The sequence below is a fragment of the Crinia signifera genome, chromosome 2 (genome assembly GCF_055691185.1).
Source record: "Crinia signifera chromosome 2, ASM5569118v1, whole genome shotgun sequence".
NCBI classification, from domain to species: domain Eukaryota; kingdom Metazoa; phylum Chordata; class Amphibia; order Anura; family Myobatrachidae; genus Crinia; species Crinia signifera.
Genome location: NC_139218.1, coordinates 198,156,915 through 198,172,944, shown reverse-complemented (window position 1 = coordinate 198,172,944; position 16,030 = coordinate 198,156,915). Strand labels below are relative to the sequence as shown.

The 16,030-nt window shown below is 46.3% G+C and overlaps 1 protein-coding gene across 1 annotated transcript; it reads left to right on the top strand.

Annotated features, from left to right (window-relative positions):
• The first annotated feature begins 12,808 nt into the window (after positions 1–12,808).
• LOC146058475 (uncharacterized) lies at positions 12,809–14,844 on the top strand. The gene is made up of 3 exons (XM_083170766.1): positions 12,809–13,463; positions 13,963–14,031; positions 14,327–14,844. The coding sequence occupies exons 1-3, from the start codon at positions 12,809–12,811 to the stop codon at positions 14,842–14,844; spliced, it is 1,242 nt and encodes a 413-aa protein (XP_083026892.1).
• Positions 14,845–16,030: the final 1,186 nt, after the last annotated feature.

Sequence of the window (16,030 nt, the reverse complement as noted above, 5' to 3'; positions counted from 1 at the left end):
CTGGGGAACATTTCCAGTCGCCTCTTCATTTATCACCTAATTGGTGGAGGGGAGGGTGGTTGTTGCTTATTAATAAAGTTGTTGCTTATTGATACTCAGACTATTGGGAGGGAGCTCCCATTACAGTAAAATCACTTAAGTTATTGAGAACTGTTTGTAAGGTATGAATCGCTTGTCATCGCTTACTGTAGTGCAAGATGTGTTTTTTTTTGTATTGGTCACAATGATCCTACTATTAGATAGTGATGTTTAGTGCTGCAAAAGTTTGTTATTTATGTATTACATCCTCTAAAGATTAATCCGCCTCTGCTTGCAGTAAATAAGTGAGCCCCTGGACAGTGGTCACTGCAGCCCCTGCGTGGGAGCACTGCAGCACCTAGTTAGTTAAATGACTCGAGTCTACAACACAGGGCAGTGAGGGCACAGGACAGGTCACGGAGCACAGCACAGGGCAGTGAGGGCACAGGGCAGGTCACGGAGCACAGCACAGGGCAGTGAGGGCACATGGCAGGTCACGGAGCACAGCACAGCAGGGAGCACATGGCACGGAGCACAGCACAGCACAGGGCACACGGAGCTTCCCAACCACCCTCTTCCCTCTCCAAGAGTGAAGATGGCGGGGCGCGCGTGCGTCTTTTATAAGATCCCGCGAGAATCCGACAGTGCGATTATGACGTGTGGGCTCGTTATCGGATCCCCGTTATTCTGATCTGTCGGATCTCGGGTATCAGGACCCGCTCATCTCGAGCTAGTATCTGTTTGTATCAGTTTAAAATCTAATAAGACCCCTATCTGACCTGATTTTCTGATTAGTGATTAATTAATTATCAATTGCTATAATAAACTGATCGGTGAACTCTGGGAACATTTCCAGTCGCCTCTTCATTTATCACCTAATTGGTGGAGGGGAGGGGGGTAGTTGGTGGCAGATGAACAAATTCCTCCACCTCTCTAGGGCCCCAGGTTTGGAGATCTAGTCCACCCTAGACTGTGGTGTTTGTGAGGTCAATGAGTCTGCGACATCTGTCACCCAATTTACCGCTAAGGTTAATTTGTTTGGTATGGCTGGCTAGAGCCAAAAAAAGATGAAAAAAGAAGAAGAAAAACATTTGCTGGGGCCCTCCGACCCAGCCATCCATCCGGGACATCCCATCCAAAAAGAAGTATGATAATAATAGTTAGGGTGAGTTCATGGATGTCCCCGATGACATCATTGAATCTATAATAGATGAGGTGGCGAGATAAATCGCCCATCTCCCCACCATTCATCCATCAAAGATTTTAAAATTAATGACGCTCCAAAGAGCCCACAAAACGACGCAGAAAGAGGTGCAAGATGACATTGTCCTTGGGCCCTCCCACCCACCCTTATGTTGAATACAGGACATGCACAGTTTAACAAACCAATCATTTCAGCGACAGGGACTGCAGCGGGAGGGACTGTCAACTGTGGCTGAAATGATTGGTTTGTTTGGGCCCCCACGAAAAATAAAAGGCAATGGGCATTGCACAAACTGGCTTTACAAGAGGTCATCCTCAGCGTCAGATTCCTCAGCCTCATCCTCTTCTTGACACACAATTAATTCGTCGTCGCTGGAATCAACCAATACAGGAGGACTGTGTGCAGTAGGAGGACGTAAGTGTTGGCGAAGGAGGTCCAGTTCGTGGAATTTGAAATTCATTTTTATGAAGAGCATCTTCTCCACGTTTTGTGGAAGTAACCTCCTACGCCGATCGCTAACAAGGTTCCCAGCTGCGCTGAAGACTCTCTCAGAATAGACACTGGAGGGTGGACAACTTAAATAAAGCAAAGCCAGTTTGTGCAAAGGATGCCACATTGCCTTTTTTTCCTGCCAGTAATGGAATGGACAGTCTGACATACCTATATTGATGCTATCAGCAAAGTAGTCATCCACCATTCTTTCAATGGTGATAGCATCATAGTCTGTGGCAGTCGACGTATCCATGATGCTAGGAAGCTCCTTCAGTCCGGACCAGATGTCAAATAGATTTCCGGACTGAATAGCAGTCGGTCTTTTAGGAAAATTGAGCTTTTTCCTCGCAACCCCTGTGGTAGAAATTGAAGGAGAAGTTGTGCGCCTGCCACGTTCCGCTTCAGCTGACAATTTTTGGACCAAGAGGTCTTTGCACCTCTGCAGATTTGTTCCCATTGGTAACAAAGACACGATGTAAGACTTAAACCTAGGATCCAGCATTGTCCCCAAAATGTAAAGATCTGATTGTAAGACATCCGCGACCCTTGGATCGTTGCAAAGGGAACTAATGGCGTGATCCACTAGCCCAACATATCTAGCAGAATCAGTGTACTTCAACTCCTCCTTCAATTTCTCCAACTGCTTCTGCAAAAGACCTATCAAGGGAATGACCTGGCTCAAGCTGGCAGTGTCAGAACTAACTTCGCGTGTAGCAGCCTCAAAGGGCTGCAGGATCTTGCACACCACGGAAATTATTCTCCACTGAGCTTGGCTCAGGTGCATTCCCGTTCCTCTCCCTATGTCATAGGTCGAGGTGTAGCTTTGGATGGCCTTTTGCTGCTCCTCCATCCGCTGAAGCATATAGAGGGTGGAATTCCACCTCGTGACCACCTCTTGCTTCAGCTGATGGCAGGGCAAATTTAGCTTTTCTTGCAAGTCTTGCAATCTCCTGCACGCACTTGCAGAATGGCGAAAATGTCCACAAATTTTCCGAACAACGGACAACATCTCTTGAACACCCCTGTCCTTTTTCAAGAAATGGTGCACCACCAAATTTACTGTGTGAGCAAAACATGGGACATGTTGGAATTCGCCCACATGTAATGCACTCACAATATTGGTGGCATTGTCGGATACCACAAATCCCGAGGAGAGTCCAAGTGGGGTAAGCCATTGCGCAATGACTTCCCGTAGTTTTTCTAGGAGGTTTTCCGCTGTGTGCCTTTTACTGAAACCGGTGATACACAGTGTAGCCTGCCTCTGAATAGCAATGGGAGATGATGTTGCTGCTGCTGCTGTTGGTGCTGCTGCTGAAGGCAATACATCCACCCAGTGAGCAGTCACAGACATGTAGTCTTTTGTTTGCCCTGTTCCGCTTGTCCACATATCCGTGGTTAAGTGGACAGTGGGTACAGAGGCATTTTTAAGGACAGTAACAACGCTTTTTTTAATGTCCGTGTACAGCCTGGGTATTGCCTTCCTGGAGAAGTGGAACCTAGATGGAATTTGGTAACGGGGACACAGGATCTCTAGCAACTGGGTAAAACCCACAGAATTAATTGCGGATACTGGACGCACGTCTATTACCAACATAGTTGTTATGGCGTCAGTAATACGCTGTGCAACGGGGTGACTGCTGGCATACTTCATCCCCCTTTCAAAGGATTGACTTACAGTCAGTTGCTTGGCTAAGTGATCAGGACTAGCATTCCTGGTCCCTTTCCTTGAAGCAGCAGCAGCAGCACCAGCAGCAGCAGCAGAAGCAACAGGTGTACCTGATAAGGATGCTTCTGAGGAATCCAGGATAGGAGAGGATTCAGTCAGGATCATGACATTGGGTGCAGGACTACTTCCCAATCCCATAATCTCTGAGGATGGGGATGATGCAGTTGTTTGAGGAGATTGCAGGACCTTGGATTTAACAGAGAAAGGGGAGCAGGACGGTGACGCTGGGCGGGCTGCTACATGTTTGTTCACAGTTTCTTTTGACAAAAACTTCTGATGGATGCGCTGCAAATGCCGTAACAGTGAGGAGGTCCCAAGGTGCTGCACGTCCTTACCTCTACTTACAATAGCTTTGCAAACGCTACACACGGCTTGACAGTTGTTGTCCGGATTTGGGTAGAAATAATTCCATACATACGAGGTGGATTTTTTGGTCTTTTGCCCTGGCATGACAATGGGCTTTTCCACACCCCGGACAACAACTGTCTCCGTCGGTGCCTTAAAACAAACAACATCATCCCCAACATCGTCATCATCCGCATCCCTCTGTGTGCCAGCTTCACCAACAGAATCCACATCCAATTCCTCAGAAGCATCCTCAATAACCAGGTCAAAATCTTGACTGGGGATGCTCTTGCACACACTTGCAGAGGGCATGCAAATGGTGGAATGAACCTCCTCTTCACAAACAGTATTTGAAAGGTCCGGCTCACATATGGCATCCACGGACACACTTAGACTCTCCTCTGGGATTTGTGACATTTGTGAACTCGCCTTTGTCTTAAAAACTTTCATTCTTTTTTTTGTAGTAGCAGAAGGGCTACCATCATTCTTCTGAGACGCTGTACCATCAGTCAGAAACAAAGGCCAAGGCCGTAGCCTTTCCTTCCCACTGCGTGTGGTGAACGGCATATTGCCAATTTTATTTTTCTCCGCACGTGACTTAATTTTTTTTTTATGGACCATTGTAAAATTTGATTTCTGCTTTGCTTTTACATGGCCTCTAGGCCTTTGACCATCGGCCTTGCCATCATGAATCTGACTGGTGGTAGCAGCTTCAGAAGTTCTATCAGGTTGCTGATCTCCCACTATTTCCTCCTCCATCATCCTCCCCCCAAAAAAATTTTTTAATACTTTTATTTATTTTTCTGATTTTTTACACTGGACACAGCCTGTGACACTGGACACTGCCCCTGGTCACTGGACACTGCAGCACGACACAGCCCGTTACACTGGATATATGTCGTCACACTGGACACAGGATATATGTCGTCACACTGGACACAGGATATATGTCGTCACACTGGACACAGGATATATGTCGTCACACTGGACACTGGATATATGTCGTCACACTGGACACAGGATATATGTCGTCACACTGGACACAGGATATATGTCGTCACACTGGACACAGGATATATGTCGTCACACTGGACACAGGATATATGTCGTCACACTGGACACAGGATATATGTCGTCACACTGGACACAGTATATATGTCGTCACACTGGACACAGGATATATGTCGTCACACTGGACACAGGATATATGTCGTCACACTGGACACAGGATATATGTCGTCACACTGGACACAGGATATATGTCGTCACACTGGACACAGGATATATGTCGTCACACTGGACACTGGATATATGTCGTCACACTGGACACAGGATATATGTCGTCACACTGGACACTGGATATATGTCGTCACACTGGACACAGGATATATGTCGTCACACTGGACACAGGATATATGTCGTCACACTGGACACAGGATATATGTCGTCACACTGGACACAGGATATATGTCGTCACACTGGACACAGGATATATGTCGTCACACTGGACACAGGATATATGTCGTCACACTGGACACAGGATATATGTCGTCACACTGGACACAGGATATATGTCGTCACACTGGACACAGGATATATGTCGTCACACTGGACACTGGATATATGTCGTCACACTGGACACTGGATATATGTCGTCACACTGGACACTGGATATATGTCGTCACACTGGACACAGGATATATGTCGTCACACTGGACACAGGATATATGTCGTCACACTGGACACAGGATATATGTCGTCACACTGGACACTGGATATATGTCGTCACACTGGACACAGGATATATGTCGTCACACTGGACAATGGATATATGTCACGCTGGACACAGGATATATGTCGTCACACTGGACACAGGATATATGTCGTCACACTGGACACAGGATATATGTCGTCACACTGGACACAGGATATATGTCGTCACACTGGACACAGGATATATGTCGTCACACTGGACACTGGATATATGTCGTCACACTGGACAATGGATATATGTCACGCTGGACACAGGATATATGTCGTCACACTGGACACAGGATATATGTCGTCACACTGGACACAGGATATATGTCGTCACACTGGACACAGGATATATGTCGTCACACTGGACACAGGATATATGTCGTCACACTGGACACTGGATATATGTCGTCACACTGGACTCAGGATATATGTCGTCACACTGGACAATGGATATATGTCACGCTGGACACAGGATATATGTCGTCACACTGGACACAGGATATATGTCGTCACACTGGACACAGGATATATGTCGTCACACTGGACACAGGATATATGTCGTCACACTGGACACTGGATATATGTCGTCACACTGGACACAGGATATATGTCGTCACACTGGACACAGGATATATGTCGTCACACTGGACACTGGATATATGTCGTCACACTGGACACTGGATATATGTCGTCACACTGGACAATTGATATATGTCACGCTGGACACAGGATATATGTCGTCACACTGGACACAGGATATATGTCGTCACACTGGACACAGGATATATGTCGTCACACTGGACAATGGATATATGTCGTCACAGTGGACACAGGATATATGTCGTCACACTGGACACAGGATATGTCGTCAGTCGTCACACAGGACAGGACACAGGATATATGTCGTGAGTGACTTGTGACACTGGACAATGGATAAGATATAGGCCGTCACACTGGACACAGCCCCTTGTATTTATGCTGCCCCTGTACACAGTGTACTACTCAGCAGCACTGCAGCTCCTGTGTGTGAGCACTGCAGCACTGAGTTAGTTAGTTAAATCACAAAAAAAACAAAGGGTTCAGGGCTAAACACAGGGCTTAGGGCTAAATAAATCACATCAGGGCACGGGCCACAGGACAGCCCCTGGACAGTGGACACTGCAGCCCCTGCGTGTGAGCACTGCAGCACGACACAGGATATATGTCTTCACACTGGACACAGGATATATGTCGTCACACTGGACACAGGATATGTCGTCAGTCGTCACACAGGACAGGACACAGGATATATGTCGTGAGTGACTTGTGACACTGGATAAGATATAGGCTGTCACACTGGACACAGCCCCTTGTATTAATGCTGCCCCTGTACACAGTGTACTACTCAGCAGCACTGCAGCCCCTGCGTGTGAGCACTGCAGCACGACACAGGATATATGTCGTCACACTGGACACAGGATATGTCGTCAGTCGTCACACAGGACAGGACACAGGATATATGTCGTGAGTGACTTGTGACACTGGACAATGGATAAGATATAGGCCGTCACACTGGACACAGCCCCTTGTATTAATGCTGCCCCTGTACACAGTGTACTACTCAGCAGCACTGCAGCCCCTGTGTGTGAGCACTGCAGCACTGAGTTAGTTAAATCACAAAAAAAAACACAGGGTTCAGGGCTAAATAAAATAAATCACAACACAGGGCTTAGGGCTAAATAAATCACATCAGGGCACGGGCCACAGGACAGCCCCTGGACAGTGGACACTGCAGCCCCTGCGTGTGAGCACTGCAGCACCTAGTTAGTTAAATCACACTACAGGGCTCAGGCCACAAGTCTACAACACAGGGCAGTGAGGGCAGGTCACGGAGCACAGCACAGCACGGAGCACATGGCACGGAGCACAGCACAGGGCAGTGAGGGCAGGTCACGGAGCACAGCACGGAGCACATGGCACGGAGCACAGCACAGGGCAGTGAGGGCACAGGTCAGGTCACGGAGCAGATGGCACAGAGCACAGCACGGAGCACACGGAGATTCCCAACCACCCTCTTCCCTCTCCAAGATTGGAGTGAAGATGGCGGGCGCACGTGCGTCTTTTATAAGATCCCGCTCCCGCGAGAATCCGGCAGCGCGATGATGACGTTCGGCCTCGTTATTGGTCCGGAATTCAGGCGGGAACACCCGAGCCGGCTCGGATCTGGCCCGGATCCCCGATATTCGGATCTGTCGGATCTCGGGGATCCGGACCCGCTCATCTCTATTTGAAACCTTATGATTTTTTCACTTTTTGCTGGTGAAATCGCACATTTTTGCCTGTTGTTTTATTCACACTTCAAATCGCATCCAGATGTTTTCCAATTATAAATTATGCAATTCGCAAATGTAGTAAGGTGCAATTTTTTGGTAAATGTTACCAGAATTCGCAAACATACCAGATTTAGACTGGCGAATTTGACAGATCCATGCACAGATCAGTGAGATCTTTGCATGGTTCTGTAAAAACAGTGCTAAAGTTAAAAGTATAAATAAAATGGCATGGAGTCCCCCCTCCTGAGTCAATCCAGCCCTGGACTCATTGAGTCAGTCCTGGTTCCAAAAAAATGGGGGACAAAATGTGTAGGGGTTCCCCGTATTTCTGGGCCAGTCAAGGGCTCTTGGACCAGTCCTGGTCCCAAAAATACGGATGACAAAAATACTCGGGGTCCCCCATACTTTGAAACCAGCCCTAAACTCCAACAGCCAGCTGTGTCATACCATAGTCGGGGGGACACTTTTTATATAAGATCCCCAGCCATACCATGAGCACCATGGGTGGTCAGCCCTGGACGGTGTCCGTGGGGGAGCCAGAACCCCCCTCATTAAATGGGGGTCACCCGTTCATGGCTGTAGTCCTGTGCTGTCTCCGGCATCCCAGGGCAGTGGATGCTGGGCTGATGTGTGTAAAAATTAGAAAAAAAGCACTCTGCTTTATACAGGGGAACTACAAGACCCAGCATGTGGGAAATTAATATGCCCGTTAGTTCTTGTAGTTCACCTATATAAAGATTGTGCAAATTAAAGATACACACACCCAGAGGTAGGTTATCAGTTCAGGTTGTGAACATAAAGCCACTTTTAACGCTTGCAACCCTTTTTTCTGCATCAGAGTTCCATTTCACCACATTTGACTGCTTCCCTTTGGTAAAGTCTGACAATGGCACTGCTGTGACCGCAAAATTAGGATTAAATCATCTATAGTACCCAGTTATTCCCAAAAAAGCCCTTGTTTTTTATTCACTGGACGAGGTCAGTTTTGAATAGCATCAATTTTGTTCAATTGGAGCTTAATCAGACCTCTACCAATGGTGAAGCCCAAGTACTTAACCTCCTCCATTGCGAGGCAGCACTTTGGGTTAGCAGTAAACCCTGCTTCTCTGATTGAGACCAGTACTGCTTGTACTTTAACCAAATGGGACCCCCAGTCCATACTGTAAATTACCACATCATCCAAATAGACAGCTTCATATTTTCTATGGGGCCTCAAAATTTTATCCATCATCCGTTGAAAGGTTGCTGGAGCCCCATGCAACCAAATGGGTAACATCTTATACTGGTATAGCCCCTCCGGAACGGAAAAGGCTGTTTTTTCTTTTGCGCTATCAGTTAAAGGTATCTGCCAGAAACCTTTAGTCAGGTCCAATGTGTTGAGAAACCTGGCTGTTCCCAGCCTTTCTATAAGCTCATCCACACGGGGCATGGGGTATGTGTCAAATTTGGACATTTAATTTACGAAAATCATTACAGAAGCGTATGCCACCATCTAGCTTCGGTATGAGAACTATAGGACTGGACCACTCACTGTTGGATTCCTCTATGACTCCAAGTTCTAACATGTTTTTAACTTCTTTAGAAACAGCTTCACTCTGAGCTTCAGGAATCCTATATGGCTTTAAATGAACCCTGACCCCTGGTTCAGTGACAAAGTCATGTTTTATTATGGTCGTTTGGTCAGGCAGCTCTGGAAATATCTCCCTATTTCGGATGAGAAATTATTTAACCTGATTGTTCTGATCAGCTGACAATGTCTCTGACACCTGCACCGTGGGAAGCAACTGAGGTGAAGACACCGAAGAGCAAGTCTCCGCTGACAGAGACAACCTATCTTTCCAGGGTTTGATTAAGTTAACATGGTAGATTTGTTCGGGTTTTCTCTTTCCTGGTTGGTATACTTTATAATTAACCTCATTCACTTTTTCCCGAATCTCAAATGGACCCTGCCATTTAGCTAGGAACTTGCTTTCCACAGTGGGCACCAACACAAGAACTCTATCCCCCAGAGCAAATTCCCGGATGTTGGCACTCCGGTTATATACCCTATGTTGAGCACTTTGGGCCTGTTCCATGTGCTCTCTGACAATAGGTACCATGGCTGCACCCCTATCCTGCATTTGTGATACATGTCTCCTTGGCAATGTCCAACAGCCCTCTTTGGTGTCTACCATACAACAAATCAAACAGAGAAAACCCCGTAGAGAACTGAGGAACTTCTCTAATGGCCATCAACAAGTAGGGCAAAAAAAATCCCAGTTTTTCCCATCTCTGTCAACAACCTTTTTAACATACTTTTTAACATTTTTCTAAAATCTTTCCACCAACCCATCAGTTTGGGGATGGTAGATAGACGACCTGAGGTGGGTGACCTTAAACAATTTTCACAATTCTTTCATGACCCTTGACATAAATGGAGTACCTTGGTCAGTCAAAATTTATTTTGGTATTCCCACTCTACTGAAAACCTGCACCAGTTCCCTAGCTATCGCCTTGATTGTAATAGTGCATAAAGGGACAGCCTCAGGATATCGAGTGGTGTAGTCCATTATTACCAGGATATACTGATGGCCCCAAGCAGACTTTAACAAGGGCCCCACGAGATCCATGGTTATTCTGTCAAGATGTCTTGATAAAGGTCACAGGGACCGAAACGCGTTGATCGTGCCAGAAAAGAGTGGACAGCCATTACTCTTCATTCCGGATGTATGTATTGCTTTTATTCTTTTTTTAAAAATACGTTTTTTATTGCTTGATTTTTGTAAAAAAATTTTGGGATTGGATTTGTGAAGTTTGGCCTTCACAATCCATTTTTTATGGGACTTGTGCAAAGATATTTTTGGATTAAAACATTGTGATACTTTTTTACATCGACTTCCTGGTTCTATTTTTGACTCTTACCTAAACCGATAAAGAGTGGATTAGAAAAGAAACCGCTACGGGCGTGTTTCCCCCACTAAAAGGGGTGAGTAAGGTACGCAAATTTTCCTTTTGGCCCCAAAAACAGTGTATACAGGAATTTTATACATCAAGTTATATCTTGGAAAAAATTCTCTTCTGTTTTATGGCATCTACACTGGGGAAGATCCAGGTTTGAACTAATATATATCAGACCCACTACATCAGGAGGGAATCCATAAAAAGAAACCTTGATAGGCTTGACATTACCCAACTACACCGTGAGTAGGGGAACGCCCTCATTCCTGTCTTCTAAAAAGAAAAGAAACCCTTTTATGTGTCCTTCCCCCACTTTCTTATGTAAGTGAGGTACGCTGTCATAAGTCCACCATCTATATACAGCCCTCTACTTATCCATTACACCCTTTAAAAATAAGGTGTAAAGTTCTTTAGAAAACCTTAGACACCAATTCTTTTTTATGTCTTTATGAGCACGTGGGGTACATCAAATCCTCCAATTCGAGGCATCCCAAGTTCCTATGAGCTACACGATTTATCACATCAGAGAAGAATCTACACAAAGAAACCTTTATGAGCTTGACATCACCCAATCACATCGTGAGTAGGGGTACGCCCGCCTTTCTTCAAAACTAAAAAGAAACCTTTATGTGTATTTTCCCTCACTTTAATCACGTAAGTGAGGTACGCTGCCACAGGTCTAATATCTATGTCCAGCTACCCCGCGCACCTATCCAACTGTTAAAAATAAATGTGGATAATACAGTGAAACTAAGGGGGTTATTCTAGTTCATTCTTTCTGACAAAATCCTTCTTAGATGGACAAAACCATGTGCACTGCGGGTGGGGCAGATGTAACTTGTGCAGAGAGAATTAGATTTGGGTGGGGTTTTTCTTCAAAGTGAGATCTATATTGCAGTGTAAAATCATGCAGTCAGTATTTTCCCTGCACAGAAACAAAAAAACTCACCCAAATCTAATTCTCTCTGCACATGTTACATCTGCCCCCCTCCCCTGCAGTGCACATGGTTTTGTCCATCTAAGAAGGATTTTGTCAGAAAGAATGAACTAGAATAAACCCCTAAGACACTTTCCAATTTTCTTCCGAGCACGTGTGGAAAACACCCGACACCATATTGAAGAATCGTAAATAATAACAAAAAACTTCTCCAGGACGTGCCAAAGATACCTTGATGAGAGGAACACCTCCACGACACAACGTGAGTCTGGGTATGCCTGCAGATCTTATAAAAATACTGTTCACCATCACTATGGAAATGGTTTATAGTAAATGACACTTACACATCTTTTATAAATTAGTCTTTAATTGTTTTTTTTATTTTACATTTCTTTACTTGGAAACCCGTCTTGATTTGGCCATCGTCATCTACACGAGAAAAACTCCAGTCAAAATCTTGAGAGAAGCCTGCAATATAATAATAAGACACTAAGGGTGACATTCTATGCTTGCACATAAATGCGCATGTTTTTTTAGCGCACCACATCGCCGCAAATCGCACTTTTACAAATCGCACTTTTCAGTCATAATTCGCATATTTAATGTGATGCGTTTTGGAGGCTGAAAAGTGCGAATAGGTGCGATTTGCGGCGAAGTGGTGCGCTTTTAAGTAACAAAATAGTGCGAATTCTTCCGCCGGTCATGTGCGATTTTTGGACCAACCGGAGTACGATATACAAAACTGTCTCCGCATGAGTAAGAACCCCCCAACCTATTGGCCCACCTGTGTCCCCTCCATTATGCATCACACCCCCTATATAAAGGGGCATTGGCGCCATTTCACTCTTTGATAGGAAGTAAGGAGCATGGAGAGGAGCAGTGGCAGTGTGCATTCAGGAACAGGTGTTGGTGGCAGAGTGAGGAGTGGCAGAGGGAGCAGTGGCAGAGTGAGGAGTGGCAGAGGAAGCAGTGGCAGAGGGAGCAGTGGCAGAGGGACCAGTGGCAGAGGGACCAGTGGCAGAGGGACCAGTGGCAGCAGCCAGACAAGTGTGAGAGGCAGCAGTGTGGCAGGCAGCATGGCCACAGCAAGGGTAGCCCCACACCAGGCCCTGGGCGTCCAGCCCCAGCAGGAGGAGGTGGAGGATCCGCTGGCATCCCCATCCTACAGCCAAGACCTTGACCATACCCCACACCAGCTGCAGGAGGGCCACATGTCAGAGGTGGAGGCAGATGGTGGTGAGGAGGAGGAAGACACTGCCATGGAGGAGGAGGGCTACATGGCTGGTGTTGAAAATGAGGAGGAGGAGGAGGAGGAGGTTGAAGCTGGCCGCACCAAAAGTGGCAGAAAGGTGCGTTTTTCCTATGAAGAAAATGCAGCACTTGTCCGGGCTATCCTGCCAGTGTTTGAGCGTTTGCTTGGCAAATCTCACCACAAGACCACTGCACAGCGCAAAAGGGCTATGTGGAAGGACATCACCCAGGCGGTGAACGCTGTGAGTCAGCACAAGCGCCTGGTCCGCAATGTGAAAAAGAGATTCAACGACATCAAAAGGCAGTTGAAGAATAAAATGGCCATGGAGTTGGAGGAGGCCACCAAGACTGGAGGAGGAAGCCCCACCACTGTGTGCTACAATTCGTATGAGGTGAAGCTGAAGCGCATCATCCCCCCTGAGGTCCTGCCTGGCATGCACGTGGCGGATACCGATAGGCCACAAACGCCATCTAGAGCTGGTAAGTGTGACCACATGCAATCCTAAACATACATGCTAATGTATTATAACTATAATGTTCACTTGTATTGTTATGCTAAGTAAAGTGCTGCTGTGGAACTACATAGCCCAGCAAGGTCATGCACAAGAAATTGCCTGCTACTCCTTTAAAATTGCTGATAATGCTGGGCATTGTAGTTCCACAACTGCTCACATTGATTAACACTGTAACATTCTTTCTAGCAGCCTAACATGTATGTGGACAAAAACCCAGAGGTGTACTGGTGGTTTAGCTGCCATGCCTACATAGCAAAGATTATACAATAGTTGTCATGTGTACAATAGTGTAATATTATTAATGTCACAGAAAAATCTGTGGGTTCCAAAACAAAATGGTGCCAAAGAAATAAAGCAGTCCTTGTCCAAAGGGTATTGTCCATTATTGTCATCTCAATGCCTGTTTGCACAAAATGCTTCCCCATTGCAAGGTCCATAATGCCTGCCCATCTTTCCTTCTACAGATTGTCAATCCCGAAGTGCTCACGCATCCAAGACCAGAAGGCCCGTTGCTGCAGAATCTGCGGAAGCAGGTAAATGAACAAAAAACACACCATTACACATACAGTAAACACACCCATCTCACCTCAACAATATCTCATACCACATTCAACTCCTGTTGCTACATTGCAACGGAAATGAATGTCATCTGAGCTACGCATGTGACATATTATTAATGTGAATGTTACATGCTGTATCGGGGTACATGTGTAAGTACATAACACCCCTAGGTATTTGCGTCCAGCATCTCAAGCCCTATGTAAAACAGTATAGAGGACAGTGTGGCCTATATATGCATGAGTACTTACCTCTTCTCTGTATCCACAGGTGCTATACAACTAGGGTCAAACCAAACAGATTCTTCAATGATGGTGCTAGACGAAATGGACATCATTCTTGAACCAGTCGACACCTTTGCGGCAGAGGAAGAAATACAGACCTCGTCACAGAGTGATCTTCCCCCAAGTGGGGTGTCTCCCAACCCACCCCCACCCACCAACACACCCCATACAGCCGCTTTGGCTTCCCAAGTAGCTAACTCCTTGGTTAATTTCAAGGAAAAACAGATAGAATTCATGGCCTCCCAAAGCCTCCAAATAGGTAATATCCAGGGGTACATGCGTGACACCTTCCTTCAGTTACGGAAAATGGCACGTAGTGTACGGGTAGGTGTAGGCACTCATGTGCGCATTGCTAACAGCATTGACACCCGTCTTGCTGAGCTAACTGCTGCTGTAAGGGAGCAGAATAGGCATATTGGCAGCCTGGCGCAAAGTATTGCTGCACTCACCCAATCATGCACAGCGCAGACTAATGCCTTACTAGCTATGCAGGCCCAAATCTAGCAGCTGGAAGCCAATGTGGGAGGTGGCACAGCATCCACCCTCAGCAGTGTATCCAGCACCCCAATAAGTGGCTCCCCCACTTCCCCACCCCGTCGGAGTGTTAGGACCCGTGGTGGGCTTGGTACAGGGTCTAGAAGTGGTGTAGGGGTGCCTGATGCTGGGAGAAGGTAGCTCCTACATATGTTTCATTATTTTTCCCATTCCCAATCATCTTGTAACATGCCCCCAGAGTTGTTATTTTTCACCTGCAAAAATGCAGATTGCGTCTGACAAAGTAGACAGAAGTAAAAATGTCTAGCCGCATACCATTGTGTTTGTGTATTATTTTTTAAGCAATTATTGTGTGCAGTCTAAAATATTGCAATGGTATATGACAATGGGATTGCACTAAAGTAGTGTGGGGTATCTCTTTGGCTGGCAAAGGTTGTGCATCTACATATTCCAGCAGGCTCTGACACTCATGGTTTGGACTGTAATGCTTAGAGTGTGTCAGGGCATGCTGGCACGTGTAGTTCCACAACACCAGTGAGACATGTTTGACTGCATACATACGTCATACATGTCTGAAAAGTACTTACAAGCTAGATATCAGCAAGGGATAGGTCAGCACCACCATCTGCATCCGTTGGGCTCTGTGTATTAGGCTAAATGTGGGTGGAAGCAGATGGTAATGGTCACACATTAGTTAATGAGTACACTTACAGCACAGGTACATTTTGCAGTACAGGGCACATGTGCTTACCAGAAAAGTATCGGCTGATGATGTGTGTGCGCACCAGATTCCCCCTCTGCGTACCCCTCACTACCGGAGGTGTGGTAGGTTGGGCTTCCTCAACGACTGCTGCATGCTCCTCCTCCACATAGGCAGGTTGGGACAGGGCTATGTTGTGCAGCATGCAGCAAGCCTGGATAATCATGACTACTTTGCCAGGGTGGTAAAGCAGTGTACCCGACGACCTGTCCAAACACCGGAAGCGACTCTTCAAGACGCCAAATGTGCGCTCCACCACATTGCGGGTTGCAATGTGGGCTTCATTATACCGGTGCTGTGCAGGGCCCTCTGGGGTGCGCAAAGGTGTCATGAGCCAGGAAACACAACCATATCCTGAGTCACCTAAAACACAGATAGGAAGTGATTGCCTTATATGGTAATGTATGTGTTGCTTTCAAACAGGACACAATGGTA